Consider the following 15,386-nt stretch of genomic DNA (forward strand, 5'->3'; position numbering starts at 1 on the left):
TTCCCGCTTACTAATCATTGCTACTTCCTGGTCCACCACAATCGCCTCATCTCCTCTTCTCCTTCTCATGTTTCTCATTCATCAGCTCCTCAACATTTTCTTTCCATCCACCACACCATCGGCACCAGTCAACACATTTCCCTTTCCATCCAAAATCACTCTAACCTGCTCTATCTGGCCAATCTGAATAGATATTTCTCTTCTTCCTTAGTGTCCAACCTGGCATACATGCCACGGTAGGATTCTTATTTGGACTTTGCCACTTCTACCTTCACAAGTCAATATATTCCTGTCTCTTCTCCTTGGTCCACTCAGTGTACCAGTTCTTCTTAGCTAACCTATTTCTTTGTTCCTGTACTTTGAGGTTCCATTACCTTCTTCTTTTCCTTTCTGCTTTTCCCGTTAGTGGTCGCCACAGAGTGTCATCTTTTTCCATCTAAGCCTATCTTGTGCATCTTCTTCTCTAACACCCACAGTCTTCATGTCTTCCCTCACCACATCCATCAACCTTCTCTTTGGTCTTCCTCTCACTCTCTTCCCTGGCAGCCCCATCCTCAGCACCCTTCCACCAATGTACTCACTCTCTCGCCTCTGTCTGGTCATGTCCAAACCATCGAAGTCTGCTCTCTCAAACCTTGTGTCCAAAACATCCAACTTTGGCTGTCCCTCTAATGAGCTCGTTTCCAACCCTATCCAACTTGTTCACTCCAAGCAAGAACCTCAGCATCTTCATTTCCGCTACCTCCAGTTCTGCTTCCTGTTGTTTCTTCAATGCCACCGTCTCTAATCCCCATAATCTCTTTCCTACGAGAGCGCGCACCAAGTACACTCCTATCTATGTCTCTGGTCATCTTGGCTGTAGTGATCCAGGTTTCTGGACAGTCCTCCTACCAACTGGGAGTCTTTCTCACCTCTTCTCAAAAAGCTACACAACACTCTTTCTTTCTCGTATTCCACCTCCTGGCATCATCTAACACACCAAGATCCTATGCTGTCTCACCACAATCTGCCCTACCACAACCTTACAGTCAGTGACCTTCATAGAATATCATCTGCTCAATATGTAATCCACCTGAATGTTTCTACCTCTGCTCTTGTAGGTCACCCCATTTCTCATTTCACGACAGCTATTGCCATTGCTCTGGCAAAGTCTACCACCGTCTGTCCCTTTGAATTCCTTTCCCGGATGCTGAACGTACACATCGGTTGTTCCTCACCACTGTTTCCTTCAATATGCTCATTACAATCTGCACCAATCTCAACTTTCTCTTTGTCTAGGATGCTCTCAACTCCTTTGTCTAGCTACTGCTCTAGGTCACATCTTACCTGTGGGCCATAGCCACTAATTGCATTGCAAATAACACCCTCAATTTTAAGTGTCAGCCTCATTACTCGATTTGACACTTTTTTTTCCCCTTCCAAAGGTGACTAAATATCCATCCATCTATTTTCTGAGCCACTTATCCATACAAGGGTCACGAGAGTGCTGAAGCCCATTCCATCTGTGATTGGGCAGGAAGCGGGGTACACCCCTTACTGATTGCCAGCCAATCGCAGGCACATGGAGACAGACAACAGTCACACTCACAATCATACCTACAGGCAATCTAGAGTCTCGAATGAATGCATGTTTTGGGGATGTGGGAGGAAACCGGAGAGCCCGAAGAAAACCCACACAGGCACGGGGAGAATATGCAAACGCCACACAAGCGGGGCCGGGATTTCAAGCCCGGTCCTCAAAACTGTGACGCAAACGCTCTCCAACTGCACCACCGTGCGCGCTGACTACATTTTCATGTTGTATAACTAATACAATTCCTTGTGATTCTCCATTAGCCAGGTTAGTTATACATCTAATTATATTTGAGCAACAGAAAACAGACAAAAGCATAAATTCTTTAAGATGTTATTTATTATTTTTTTTTATATGAATCTGATTCATGATTTCTGAAGAACCTTTTAGCAGCTGTCAGTTTACCTGAAAGCATATCGTACAGTGTTCTGAAGCTATGAAATGCAGCTTTAAAATGATTCAGTTATTTTTTTTTTTCATTCATTTAACTTTTATAATGTGTAAATTGATGTGTAGTTTTATAAAAAGTGAAAACAACATTTTACTCCTGACGAAACAAGATTGAACGACTGGATCTGTAACTTGCTTCATCCCAGATGATGTGACTCAACTTGCTTAAAATGTCTTTCGAACTTGACTTAACTTGTTTGACTTGGGACTTGAACCCATGAATTGAGACTTGCTACTAGCGCATGTAACTTTCTCCCACAACTCTAATAAATACTGCACGTGGGTTTTTCTCACATAACTACAAAAGACACAATTTGCCCTGTGAAAGTACAGAGGAAAGAATTAAAAACGTACACACACACACACACACGAAAAACACAGACAAACGCACACACCCTGCCTTTATACAATTACGCGCACGCACACGCACAAATCACACACTCACCTAGACAATTGTGCCCGTCATGTGCCAAGCGGAAGCCATCATAGCATGTGCACCTGTAATTTCCTGGGATGTTGATGCAATCATGGACACAGCCACCGTTGTATTCGGTTGCACACTCATCGACATCTGCAAAAAACAACAACAAAAAAAACAACAAGATATGAAAACCTTAACAGCTCACAGCTGTCACGTTCCAGTTGGTAACTTGGATTTGGTAGGAGTGGTGTCTTGAGAATGATAAGCAGCTCAACCAAGGCAGCATTTAAACAAGAAAATTTGATCACAGAAATTGCCCCAGTTGAATGCATTTTCTATCTTCTTCTTTCAATTGAAAAAAAGTGGAGTTTGCATGTTCTTCCCATGCCTGTGTGCGTTTTCTCCGGGCACTCTAGTTTCCTCCCACATCCCAAAAACATTAATTGGACACTAAATTGCTCCTCGGTGTGATTATGAGTGCGACTGTTGTCTGTCTCCATGTGCCCTGCGATTGCCTGGCAACCAGTTCAGGGTGTACCCCGCATTCTTCCCGTTGGCAGCTGGGATAGGCTCCAGCACTCCCCGCGACCCTCGTGAGGGTAAGTGGCAAAGAAAATGGATGGGTGGACGCCTCGGCCAGTTGAGTCATTGGGACAGTACCTTTAACAGGGAGGCCCAGATTTCCCTCTCTGCAGGCTAATATTATAGAAGCAGAGATTTCCTTGGTGCTTGCTGTCAGTTCTTTGTTTTTTGGTCTGGTGCCCCTCATTTTCCCATTGATAACACCCCATGGATTCATAATCATCTTCAGACTCAATCAAACTAAATGTGTACAAATCTGTTGAATCAGGATTTATAAATGCATACCATGAGAATACAGTTTATTCCATCCATCCATCCATTTCCCGAGCGTCTTATCCTCACAAGTGTCGCCCGAGTGCTGGAGCCAATCCCGGCTGTCATCAGGCAGGAGGCAGGGTACACCCTGAACTGGTTGCCGGCCAATTGCAGCGCACATAAAAACAACCATTTGCACTGACAATCACACCTAAGGACAATTTAGAGTCAATGTACCTGTACGTGAAACTTAAACTGGAAAAAAAATGTCGTATTTTAAGAGAGGGGCAGTCAAAAATAAACAACTGAGATAACGTGGTAGGAGACGTGTACACACCTTCTTATACATCTAAACGTGGCTGTGATTCCGAATGAAGCAATTCATTCAAATGAATGTTAAGGTGAAGTCGCCACGCAGCTGCAACAACGATGCAAAGTGCATCTGATTGAGCTAAATTTCAGTCTTTTGCTGCGTTACAGAGGTTATATTGTGCAAAAGGTGTGAGTCAGAAGAAGCATGTTCAAATCAAACAAAAATAAAAACACATTAGTCATATCAAATCACAGGGAGAAATTATGATACAGAGGGCATTTCTTAAATATTGATGAAGAAAGAAAAATGTTCTAAAGTAAGGTCAAAAGGGCACTTTTTTCCATACTGGGCAAAAAGCACCATTTGGGGCATATAATGTATGGGCACTAACCTGTTTTTAGCATGGCATGCATCTGAAATATGTTTGTACACATCAGATAGATTGCTATTATTATTATTGCTGGAAATGTTATGTTACGGTTCATTATGAGGATGTTATAAAACCAACTTTTTTGAAGCCAAGAGCTAATTCTTGGGGACGGATTAATTCGAAGGGCTACCAGTTGGATGAACACTTCTGAAATAAATTTGCTTAAATTACCTTTAATATTAACTATTTAAATGAAATGTGATCATGTTAAGAAAGTCTCAATAATTACAAGACAAACTAAATTTAATATAAAACACTCAATTTCTATAAATCTCTGCTAGTGTTTACCGTAAATTCCAGACAAGAAGCCGTGAATTTTTTCACACGCTTTCAACCCTGTGGTTTATGCGGTGAATTTGTGCATTTTTTTTTTCTACAGGCCGCCAGGGGGGACTCGAGCAGAAAATGTAAGAATGAGACCGGTGGAATATATGTGCCAAGGAAGTGACTTTTACCAGCACTGTTAGCGCTGCACAAGCGCTAGACCCATGCTGGCGTGTTGCTGCTGTGTTACTGGAGTGTCTCAATGATATTTACCGGTAAGTTTTATTTTAACCGGTCCTGTTAGTGTTAGCGCGGTGCTAGAACCAGCTTTAGTGTGGTGCTAGTGCTAGCGTTAGCACGGCGTTAGTGCTAGAGTTTGTGCCCCGCTAACGTTAAACTCTTTGTGTACCACCTTTCTTTGTAAATATCTCGTGTTTGAATGTTGGTTTCAACGTGGGCACTTGCGGCTTTTACACAGCTGCGGCGTATGCATGTACCAAATGGTATTTCCTTTACAAATGTTCTCGGTGAGGCTCATAACCAGGTGCGCGCTGCAGGCCGGGAATTAAGGTACATTTTCATACGATCATTTCAACAGCATTCGTAGTAAAATCACAATGTCCCATCAGTAGTGTGCAGACGTGGGTAGTAACACGCTACATTTATTCCGTTATATTGACTCGGTAACATTTTCCATAAACTCTACTTGTCAGGGTACTTTAAATGCACAGTACTTTTTACTTTTACTTCAGTATTTACATGAAGGATGGATACTTTTACTCCATTACAATGACCATTTTTGCGCGTCCATGTCTATTATTAGATTACATCTTCGACTTCTGCCTAGGGCGCCCGTGGCACCAATCAATCACATTATTCATCAATCAGACACACATGACCACACACGAATCCTTCACGAGCCAACCAAAATAACTTTTAGGGGACGGGGGAGAAGAGCGGGAGCAAGTTTGTGTCACAGAATCCAAAAAAAACCCAACAACTTTTCATGTAGCTCTTAAATTGTGACTGCCCAAACTTGGATAGTTCAGCCCACTTCTAACTTGAGAAAAAAGCAAGTAGAGCAGGTCGTGCAGTGCCCCATTTGGTTAGAATCAGGCTTCGACTGTCTGCATGACGATGTGTCCTCGGGCTAATTTGCTCCTCATGGGCCTGGCAACCCCTTGCATGGCAGCCGTCGCCGACTGGTGTATGAGTGGGTGAATGTGAGGCTTTGTCAATCGCTTTGGGCGCTGAGATGGTGTAGATAAAGCGCCATCTAAAAGCAGTCCATTTACCATTGGCCCTATCTGATGGTGTTGCACACTCACACACACATGCACACACAATCACTAAGTTTGTTCAGCAAACAAGTTAGGCAAGTGTACAACTACACTATCAGTAACCCTTAAAGGTCCACTGTCATGAAATGCATGATTTTTAGTGTTTTTTTGTGCGAAAAAATGGCGGCCGGTGTGGACCCATCCGTTTTTTCACTACAAAAGATGATTTTGACGTAAATGGCTTTTTGTAACTCCCGGCATGAAAATCCTCTCGAGGGATTTGTTTTGGAGAAGAAGCAGGAAGTGACGTACAGGGCAGTAGCGCACTCAAGCGGTCTCGTCTGTTTATACTGGTTTTACCTGCTGGAAGGTAGCTCGTTGTTCCTTCGTGTTAGCCAAAATGCCAGCTTGTTGTATTGCTAGATATTGCTTGAACACTCAGGAGGATGGATTCGCTCTTCATACTTTTACAAAAGATCCGGTTCGTTGTGAAAAATGGATTGCACAGGTGCAAAGGACGAGAGCTTTGTGGGTTCCAAATGACAGGTAGGTGTGTATACAGCTACGAAAAGAAACAACAATAGTGGGGGGGGCGTAATCCGTAAATCAGGGGTGCTAAATGTGTCATCGGAAGGCTTCCCTGCAGCAACCGCTGAAGGACAGCCTCCGCCAGCCTTGTCGACAAAGGCTGAGCAGGCCGTCGGCCTTGTTGACAAAGACTGAGCCGGCCGGGGTGGCTCGTAGGGGCTGGGCCGCGGTGGCTCATCTACTCCACGGAAGGGGATTGGACGGGGAGACGGTTTGGCCGCGATGTCGTCATCGCTCGCGATCGGCATTGTTTTTAAAATCGCTGTGTGTAGGTGGATCGGCCGGGGAGGTGGTCTGAATGTGATCCGCATATCATCTAAATATGGCTTGAAACAATCGGGTAATACATCCCCTGTCACTTCACTCAGTTGTGAGATCTTCTTCGAAAAGAGCTTTCGTGTCTAAAGGGGCGTGTCCCACAGTAGGGGGCACAGCGTGTTTTCAATGGCGACTGTCCAGGGTGATGTCACGGGCAGGAGATGCAGCCAATATGGCGACCACTTGGCTGTCGAATGACACTTCCGCAACTTCGCGCAAGGATGACGCGCTCTCCGTTCATTTTTATTTTTTCGTATATGGACATTGAAGTGAATAATGCTATATGTATTTTTCATTAAAATATCGATTTTCGAATGTTTATAGGGATGAGACTTGCGCTTTAGTGTCATCATTGAAGTGAATAAAGCAAATTTCTGTATTTCTGCCAGGCCCAGTGAATGTGTTGTTGATTTTGGGCAGTTAAAAATTGAAATGGTGACAAATGTGTGTCCACTCCAACCTGTTATTGACGACTTTTGCCGTTTGCTTTAGTTCCATTATCCTTAAGTAACAGTACTATTACTTGAGTACAATATTTGTCTACTCCCCCCATCTCTGCTAGTAAACTACTTTTAGAACAGCCCTGTGGGCTACACATTAGGAACCTGGGGGATACCTGGTACATGCAGAAATTCAATCTGAAGCTGGGAGTACAGTGCTCCGAGCTCCAGTGCACATTTCGGAACATAGAGATCACGCTTGAAGTTAATTTAATTTCATTGGATGACGTATCTTTAATGTCCAATTGGGTCGTGGCGGGTGTAGATGAACCTGGAACGTTCTGGAAAGACCAATCTAATCATTGTCCATTTAGTACTGTGGCCCAAAGCAGGGAAGAAAGCTTGTAGAAATACAACAAGTGGGGATGCAGAGTCTCCTGGTTCGTTTTGGACAATTTAGAACGTATGTGAACGTGAATACTTGAAGTACTTTTTTGTGCTCAGAGGAATTTTGTCCAGTAACGAAAAATGCTAATTGTGATTTGAAACACAGCATGCTAACATTAATGCTAGCGATTTTTTTGTTAGGATTTTGCGTGTCGAGCGTGAGGTTGAAATATGATGCAAAACTGAAGAGAGTTTCTAAAGTACAGTGGACTATGGATGCACTCTTCGGACCCCCGCTTGGATACAAAGCCGTCTCCCTTGTCTGGTTTGAGCTTTGACTAAGCTGCTTTGGTAGAAGACCTGCATGGAGGCAGCGCTTCTCTTGCCACCAGCAGTCTCTTTCGAATGAACTGGGGATTTCTTAATACCATTCTAACCTACTTATATGTTGTCGCTTTTTTACAATCAAAATCTATATTCTTGAATTTTAATTTTCTAATTGTGTCTTTCATTATTAAACAGGTTAATTTATTAATAATATTATTTAGAATAATGCATAACACTTATATAGGGCATTTCAAGCTACTAAGATGCTTGACAATAACAAATGAAAGTTTTCAAGATTTGGGGTTGATAATGCAATGCAATTTATCCATCTATTTCCCGCTGGTTGGAGGCACCATAATTTGTATTGCTCTCAAAGTTTGAGGATTTATTTTTTGTCTCTTTTGTTGGTTATCCTGCTTACCAAGTACATTTACAGTATCAGTTCTCAGGACCTCATTTGTCGTATTACCACCAAATTAACGAGAGTTAATACATTAAGTGCAGACGAGAGGAACTGTAGTACTGCATGCGCAAGTCTGGTGTGGCGGAAAATATGTTGGAATAGAGCAGGACATGTATGAGGGCAGCAGAACAGCGGTGAGATGTGCCGTAGGTGTGTCAGAAGAATTCTAGGAGGAGGTGGTACTGCAGCAGGGACCCACGCTGAGCCCCTTCCTGTTTGCGGTAGTCATGGATAGGCTGAAAGATGAGGTTAGACTGGAATCCCCTTGGACCATGATGTTCGCAGATGATATTGTGATCTCCAGTGAAAGAAAAAGTGAAGAAACGGGTCCAAGCAGGGTGTAACAGTTGGCGGAAGCTGTCTGGTGTTCTATGTGACAGAAGAGTCTCCGCTAGGATGAAAGGTAAAGTTTGTAAGAGTGGTGAGGCCGGCCATGGTGTACGGATTAGAGACGATGGCACTGAAGAAACAACAGGAAGCAGAACTGGAGGTGGCAGAAATGAAGATGTTGAGGTTCCCGCTCGGAGTGAGCAGGTTGGATAGGATTAGCAATGAGCTCATTCGAGGCACAGCCAAAGTTGGATGTTTTGGAGACACAAAGTGAGAGAGAGCAGACTTCGATGGTTTGGACATGTCCAGCGGCGAGAGTGAGTATATTAGTAGAAGGGTGCTGAGGATGGAGCTGCCAGGCAAAAGAGCGAGAGGAAGACCAAAGAGGTTTATGGATGTGGTGAGGGAAGACATGAGGGCAGTGGGTGTTAGAGAGGAAGATGCACGAGATAGACTTAGATGGAAAAAGATGACACGCTGTGGCGACTCCTAACGCGACAAGCCGAAAGAAAAAGAAGAAGACGTATGTAGATCATTGTCGTGAAATTCATATACTGTCTTGTTCATTCACTGACTTCCTAATCTGTTTTGACAAGCAACGTGGCATATACCCGAGTGGCAGCAGGCAACATAACGTGGGAAGATAGATTGCAGAGACTCTGTTCTGAGTAGGAGGATACCAGAATGTGTAACTGTTTCTGGACAATTGTGATTTTGTTAACTCGAGTTACGAGTTTATGTTTTTGTATGTTACTTTTTGTAAAAATGTAAAAAATGTCTTTGCCTTTTTTCCCCTCGTTATTGCTTGTTTAAAGTTATTCTGCACTTTTGTTAAGACAAAAAAGTTTACAAGGCTGAGAGCCGGGTCACTACAGATACAGCAATGCACTCCCAACCTCGCCTACTCTACTACTAAAGCATACATTTTAAGCAAAAAATAGATATTTATTTTGTTGTATATATTAGTTTATGATCAGGAAAAGCTAAAAGAAATACTTTAAAAAGTCAATTTTTTAGGCTTGGAACGCATTATTTCTTTTTCCATTAATTGTAATGGAAAATATCGATTCGGATTTCGAAGAAATCACTTCTGGAAGGGGCTTCTGGAATGGATTGTGGTCGAGAACCGAGGTTGTACTGTACCAGTAATCACAATGGGCCATATTCTCGTATGGCTAAATCTGAAAACAGATGCAGGTCGGTCTGTGTTTTTCTGTCTTCCCCCATTCTGCTGATCACACCCGATCTGGTCATACACGCACTCGAGGTGGAGTAATCCTTAGGTGTTGGCGTTCCCACTCATATCTGCTCTTGCACATATTCTGACAAAGACTTTCTTCTTGCATACATCCTTTCCATTCAGCCATAGGTACGGTATAAGTCTCCAAGTGTTACAGTAAATCTGTGGGGAACTTCACTGCATCCCTTCGTCCTCGTCAGCGTCCTTGAAAATTGTCATCCCGATAAGCGTGCACATCTTGCTGGTGGTGTGGGTGTGCAGTCTTGTTGAAAAGAAAAATGTTCTCTCGTCGTGTCGGAATTTATTTGAAATTAAAACATTTGTGCACATTTTCCTTTGGCTGATCTCTCCATACATTTTTGGGACTCTGTATCGTGCCGGCTGAGCGACATGCCATACATGGCAGGATTGTTGGTGGGAGCATCAGTGACAATGCAGGTACATGATTACACTTCCATCACATCAACACAGCATAAGGAACAATTTGTAATGTTCTATCTGGAAAAATAAAGGTTGCAAACTAACTTAATTATTTTTTGCTTATGGAGGTGGAAGGTAATAATGGTTGTGTAAGAGCAGTTCGCTCGCAGGTGCAATAAGATCCAATTTATACATCACTGGCGTCTGGCAAAATCCTCATAAGTCCAAAACTTTTTAGGGGGGACAATCATTAAAAAGCAAAAAAAAAAAAAAAAAAAACAGCTTGCATGTTGAAGCATTAACAGTCAATGAGTTTAGCGATCAATGCTTGAAAATAGATTTGGATCAATGTATTGATTTAGTGTATATTCCTACAATCCCCCTGGGTTGATCTGTGCTCAGCAAGTTATCATCCCGGCTCCTCACAAAAATCGATTTGAAGCATTTCAAAAGGTAATCTACGGAAGTAAAGTAGTGCAACCGGGATTTGAATTTGAAATGCCACAGAAAACGGGATTGAATTTGAAATGTAAAGTCATCACATTTTCGATTGTTGTATTTCAGTGTAACTTTTCAATATTAACAATTCAACTGGCTACAATTCGCTGTCTGAAATTCACCGTCTGTGCCACCAGGCAGGATTAGAATGTGACGTCACATGACTATGAAAGCGTAACTCTATTGGCTGGCTGTTTGATTCTGACCTGCAGTAACCCGGCCTGTTGGTAGAGACGGTGAATTTTAGATAGCGAATTATAGCAACTATTGAAAATATGATCACTTTACATTTCAAATTCAAATCCTGCTTTCTGTGGCATTTCAAAGTAAAATCCTGGTGGCACTAATTTACTTCCATGGTAATTAAAATGGATTGCATCGATATAAGGAACTAACACATTCGATTGACATGTGGCAAGCTTTATATGGAGGTGTGTATATGTTGTATTTATGAGAAGCAGAACTGGAGGTAGCAGAAATGAAGATGTTGAGGTTCTAGCTCAGAGTGAGCAAGTTGGATAGGGTTAGAAATGAGCTCAACAGAGGGACAACCAAAGTTGGATGTTTTGGAGACAAGGTGAGAGAGAGTAGACTTCGATGGTTTGGACATGACCAGAGGCGAGAGAGTGATGATATTGGTAGAAGGGTGCTGAGGATGGAGCTGCCAGGCCAAAGAAAAGGCCGATGGATGTTGTGAGGGAGGACATGAGGACGGTGGGTGTTAGAGAGGAAGATCTACGAGATAGGCTTAGATGGAAAGAGATGACACGCTGTGGTGACCCCTAACGGGACAAGTCGAAAGGCAGTTAGGACGATGCTACTTCTTTGTCACTTCCAAGTGTCCCATTTTAAGACCTACATCTCCTGAATCCTTTCCGAAGAGCCTTCAGTTGATGAGGGTTGAACAAGACACCAAAGTTAGTGTAAGAAAAAAAAAAAAAAACACCCACGCACGTGTTTGGCTATCGTTAGTCAGTTGTTACTCTAGCGTTACTTGGTTGTTACTTATCGTTTGTTACCTTCGGACCTTCATCACTGGGGTTTTCATGGTGTTTAGGGTTGTTACATGGTGCGTTACTTCTCGGACGTGCTCTTCCTCCTGGTGTTCTTTTTCCTCCAAAGACATTGCTAGTGAAAGAGGCTTTGCACTCTTACTTGCAGCGCTAGTTGCTGAAGTCTGCACTCCACCTTTTTTTCATCTAGGCGGCATGATGCTGACTGTACAAACTCACAAGAACAACTGAAGTGACTATGAAATTTCCAACATTTTTGTTCCCGTTCCACTGTAAAAATTACACGCCAGCAAAACGCTATTCTGTCGTTATTCACCCGTTAGTCACACGCTCAACACGTTCCTCTAACGTTGACAAATCGCTCGTCGCGTTAGCACACGCTAATGGTTTTTAGGGGTATCTTATTTGGTCGCTGTTACACACTTCTCGTGCGTTAGACACATGTTAATCACATGCCAGATGTGTCATCCTGATTTGAGAACACTGAAAAATAGAACGATTGAAATGTTCAGAGAACGTTGACCAGAACGTCATGGTGTGACGGAGCCTTAAGCAGCAAGCTAAGAAGCCAGGAAACTATCTAGAAAAGCAGCGGTCTGGGCACGTCGGTGAGGATGTATGGCTCCGGCGACCAGGACAAAACAGATCACTCTACCTCTGGTGTCGCGACAGCAAGGAGTCATTGTCAAAAAATACTCAAAACAACTAGTTTCCTGTATGGAGACACAATTACAACTGTCATAAGTCACACACAATGTGCCAGCACTCTCTTACCAGTCCAGTAGCTCAAATTGGACTTTTCATTTGTCGGCCTATTATATTAAAATAGTACAAGGAGTAAGAAAATTATGTCGCTCGTTTACGTCCTCATGAATAACGAATGAAGATATACAGTGTTCCCTTGTCCTTTTGTGCTTCACCATTTGCAGTCCCGAATACTCACAGATTTTGCTCTTGAATTTCTCTTTTCATCACGTATTCAAATTTGTGGTAGTTAAATTAGTTATCTTATTATCCAGATGACGGTGTGCACCGGTTAAGGTCACAAAGGGGAGAACGGTGCATACTATATGACCATTCACCCCACAAAGTGAGTTCTTGAATGGGACACCTAAAGAAATGCCACAGGGCGCGGGCGGACGTTAACAGAAAGATCGCAGATTGGTTTGACAGCGAGAGTGAGGTTGTCTGTTATGGTTATGATGATGGCTGGAGGGCCCCATTAAGGAGTCCAGGACACGATGGATTGCGAACACTGCGCACATACACTGAGCACTTGCTGGCCCATTTAGGCCCGATGATCCTGGTCGTTCAGCTTCCCTTTGAGGTTGCCGCTCTCAAGGCTTAATTGGACTTGACAGTGGAGGGATGGGACCAAGACAAAGAAACACTCTTCTGCTCCCCACATTTCTTCCCACACATCAGCGCTGTTTGCCAAGCTCAGCACAAAATCACCCATTACTTTCCCACTCCTTTCAACAGATTTTCCTCCATCAGCTTTGTACAGTATTCAAGCTTGTCAGGATTCCTAAGTCACAACAGGAAAATGTGGAAAAATCAAGAGGTGTTACCATCACATACACTCTCCCCCCAAAAAGTGAGACCAGTTCTTTGATTTTACCCGTAGATGAGGGAAAAAAATTGTATCATATTAAAAGATTAATATAAGACAACAGATCAACATTTTCAAATTGTATTTCCTGGTATATTCATCTGGATATCATCCACAAGGTGAACCCACCCATTTTTCATTTTAACAAAAGCAGTGGAACTTGTGTCTAACAGGTGGGTTTGTTGACCATGTGTATCTTATTATATTGAAACAATCAATAACGGAAAATGGTTCATATCCAGATGTGGGTTTTGCCTGTGAATAATATATTCCATCCATCCTTTTCCAGGTCAGGTCGCAGGGGAAGTAGCTTCAGCAGGGATACCCAGACTTCCCTTTCCCCAGGCACTTCTTCCAGCTCTTCCGGAGGGATCCCGAGGCGTTCCCAAGTCAGCCGAGAGACAAAGTCTCTCCAGCGTGTCCTGGGTCGTCCTCGGGGTCTCTTTCCGGTGGGACTTTCGAATCTGATGCCCCAGCCACCTCATCTGGCTCCTCTCAATGCGGAGGAGCAGCAGCTCGACACTTGAGCACCTCCCGGATGACCGAGCTTCTCATCCGATCTCTAAGGGAGAGCCTGGACACCCTGCGGAGGAAACTCTTTTCGGCCGCTTGTATCCGGGATCTTGTTTTTTAGGTCACGACCCACAGCTCATGCCCATAGGTGTGGGTAGGAACGTAGATCGACTGTAGCTTCAGCAGGGATACCCAGACTTCCCTTTCCCCAGGCACTTCTTCCAGCTCTTCCGGAGGGATCCCGAGGCGTTCCCAAGCCAGCCGAGAGACAAAGTCTCTCCAGCGTGTCCTGGGTCGTCCTCGGGGTCTCTTTCCGGTGGGACTTTCGAATCAGATGCCCCAGCCACCTCATCTGGCTCCTCTCAATGCGGAGGAGCAGTAGCTCGACACTTGAGCACCTCCCGGATGACCGAGCTTCTCACCCGATCTCTAAGGGAGAGCCCGGACACCCTGCGGAGGAAACTCATTTCGTCCGCTTGGGTCTGGGATCTTGTTCTTTCGGTCACGACCCACAGCTCATGCCCATAGGTGTGGGTAGGAACGTAGATCGACTGTGAATAGTATATTTAAACTGATTTTTTTTTTAAATACAAAAACATAAAAACCAGGGGGCCGTTGATAGCTGAGTAATGAGCGAGTGTGAAGCGAGAAGAGAATATTGACCATAGTCAGGACGACCACTTACAACGCCCTGAAGAAGAAAAAAAGCAAAAAAATCAGCTAAACTAGAGAAAACAACAGCACTTGATGACACATTTTGAGAGCTGTAAAGAAAGTCCTAAAACAAATTCTACTGATAACAGCAATGACCTCCAGAAGTAAAGTTGTGGTTGCTCAATCTTGTGTTTGCAGAAGACAAAAGTAAAGAAGCGTCACTAAAAGATGCACGGTGCTAAGTGGCATATTTAAAATGTGAAAAGCTTCTTTATTAAGGGCTCAGCCATGAAAAATCAACACATAATCAACTCACTACCTTTCATCGGCGTTTTGGAAAAGAAAGAATAATACAGTACTGTGTAGACGTAATTCTTGTCCGATTGAAAACAGGTGTGCCACTCGGGTGTGTGCTTTAGAGTTGCACCATTTTTGTAAGCCACTGGGGGGAGCAGTTAAAATAATGCCCGATATCATTGCAGTCAGTAGCAGTTAAAAGAAGACAAATATATTCAACACAACACAAATCTCTCCTTGAGCCTTATCATGGAGGAGGAGTTTTTGTGTCCCAATGATACTAGGAGCTAAGTCGTCTGCAAGGGTCAACCATGGCAAACAGATCCTAGGTGAGGGACCAGACAAAGCATGGTTTTGAGAACCCTACGATGAATAAAATAATTGGATGTAGGTTTCCCTTTCCCCAACCCAGTCACCGTGATCCCACTCTGGAGCCAGGCCTCGAAGGGGAGGGTGTGGTGGCCAGGCCTGTCCCTGAAAGGGCAAGGTGGATCTTCAGGTTGGGGATGAGATCCTTCCATAAGTGGAGGAGTTCAAATATAATGGGGTATTGTTCATGAGGGAGGGAAGACTAGAGAACAAGATTGACAGGAGGATCGGTGCAGCGTCTACAGTAATTGGGACTTTGTATTGGTTTATTGTGGTGAAGAAGGAGCTAAGTCGAAAGACGAAGCTCTCTATTTACTGGTCAATTGACATTCCTACCCTCCCCGAGGGT

At 43.6% G+C, this 15,386-nt stretch overlaps 1 protein-coding gene across 4 annotated transcripts in view; it reads right to left on the minus strand.

The window, feature by feature from the left end:
• The window catches only part of scube3 (signal peptide, CUB domain, EGF-like 3), a 141,300-nt gene that overhangs the window by 89,514 nt on the left and 36,400 nt on the right, over positions 1-15,386 (minus strand). For all 4 annotated transcript variants that reach the window (XM_061843690.1, XM_061843698.1, XM_061843681.1 and 1 more), the window contains exon 3: positions 2,469-2,594. In XM_061843690.1, the coding sequence (XP_061699674.1) occupies positions 2,469-2,594 (126 nt within the window). The remainder of the gene's footprint in view (positions 1-2,468; positions 2,595-15,386) is intronic.

This window comes from Syngnathoides biaculeatus, chromosome 2, assembly GCF_019802595.1.
Source record: "Syngnathoides biaculeatus isolate LvHL_M chromosome 2, ASM1980259v1, whole genome shotgun sequence".
NCBI lineage: Eukaryota > Metazoa > Chordata > Actinopteri > Syngnathiformes > Syngnathidae > Syngnathoides > Syngnathoides biaculeatus.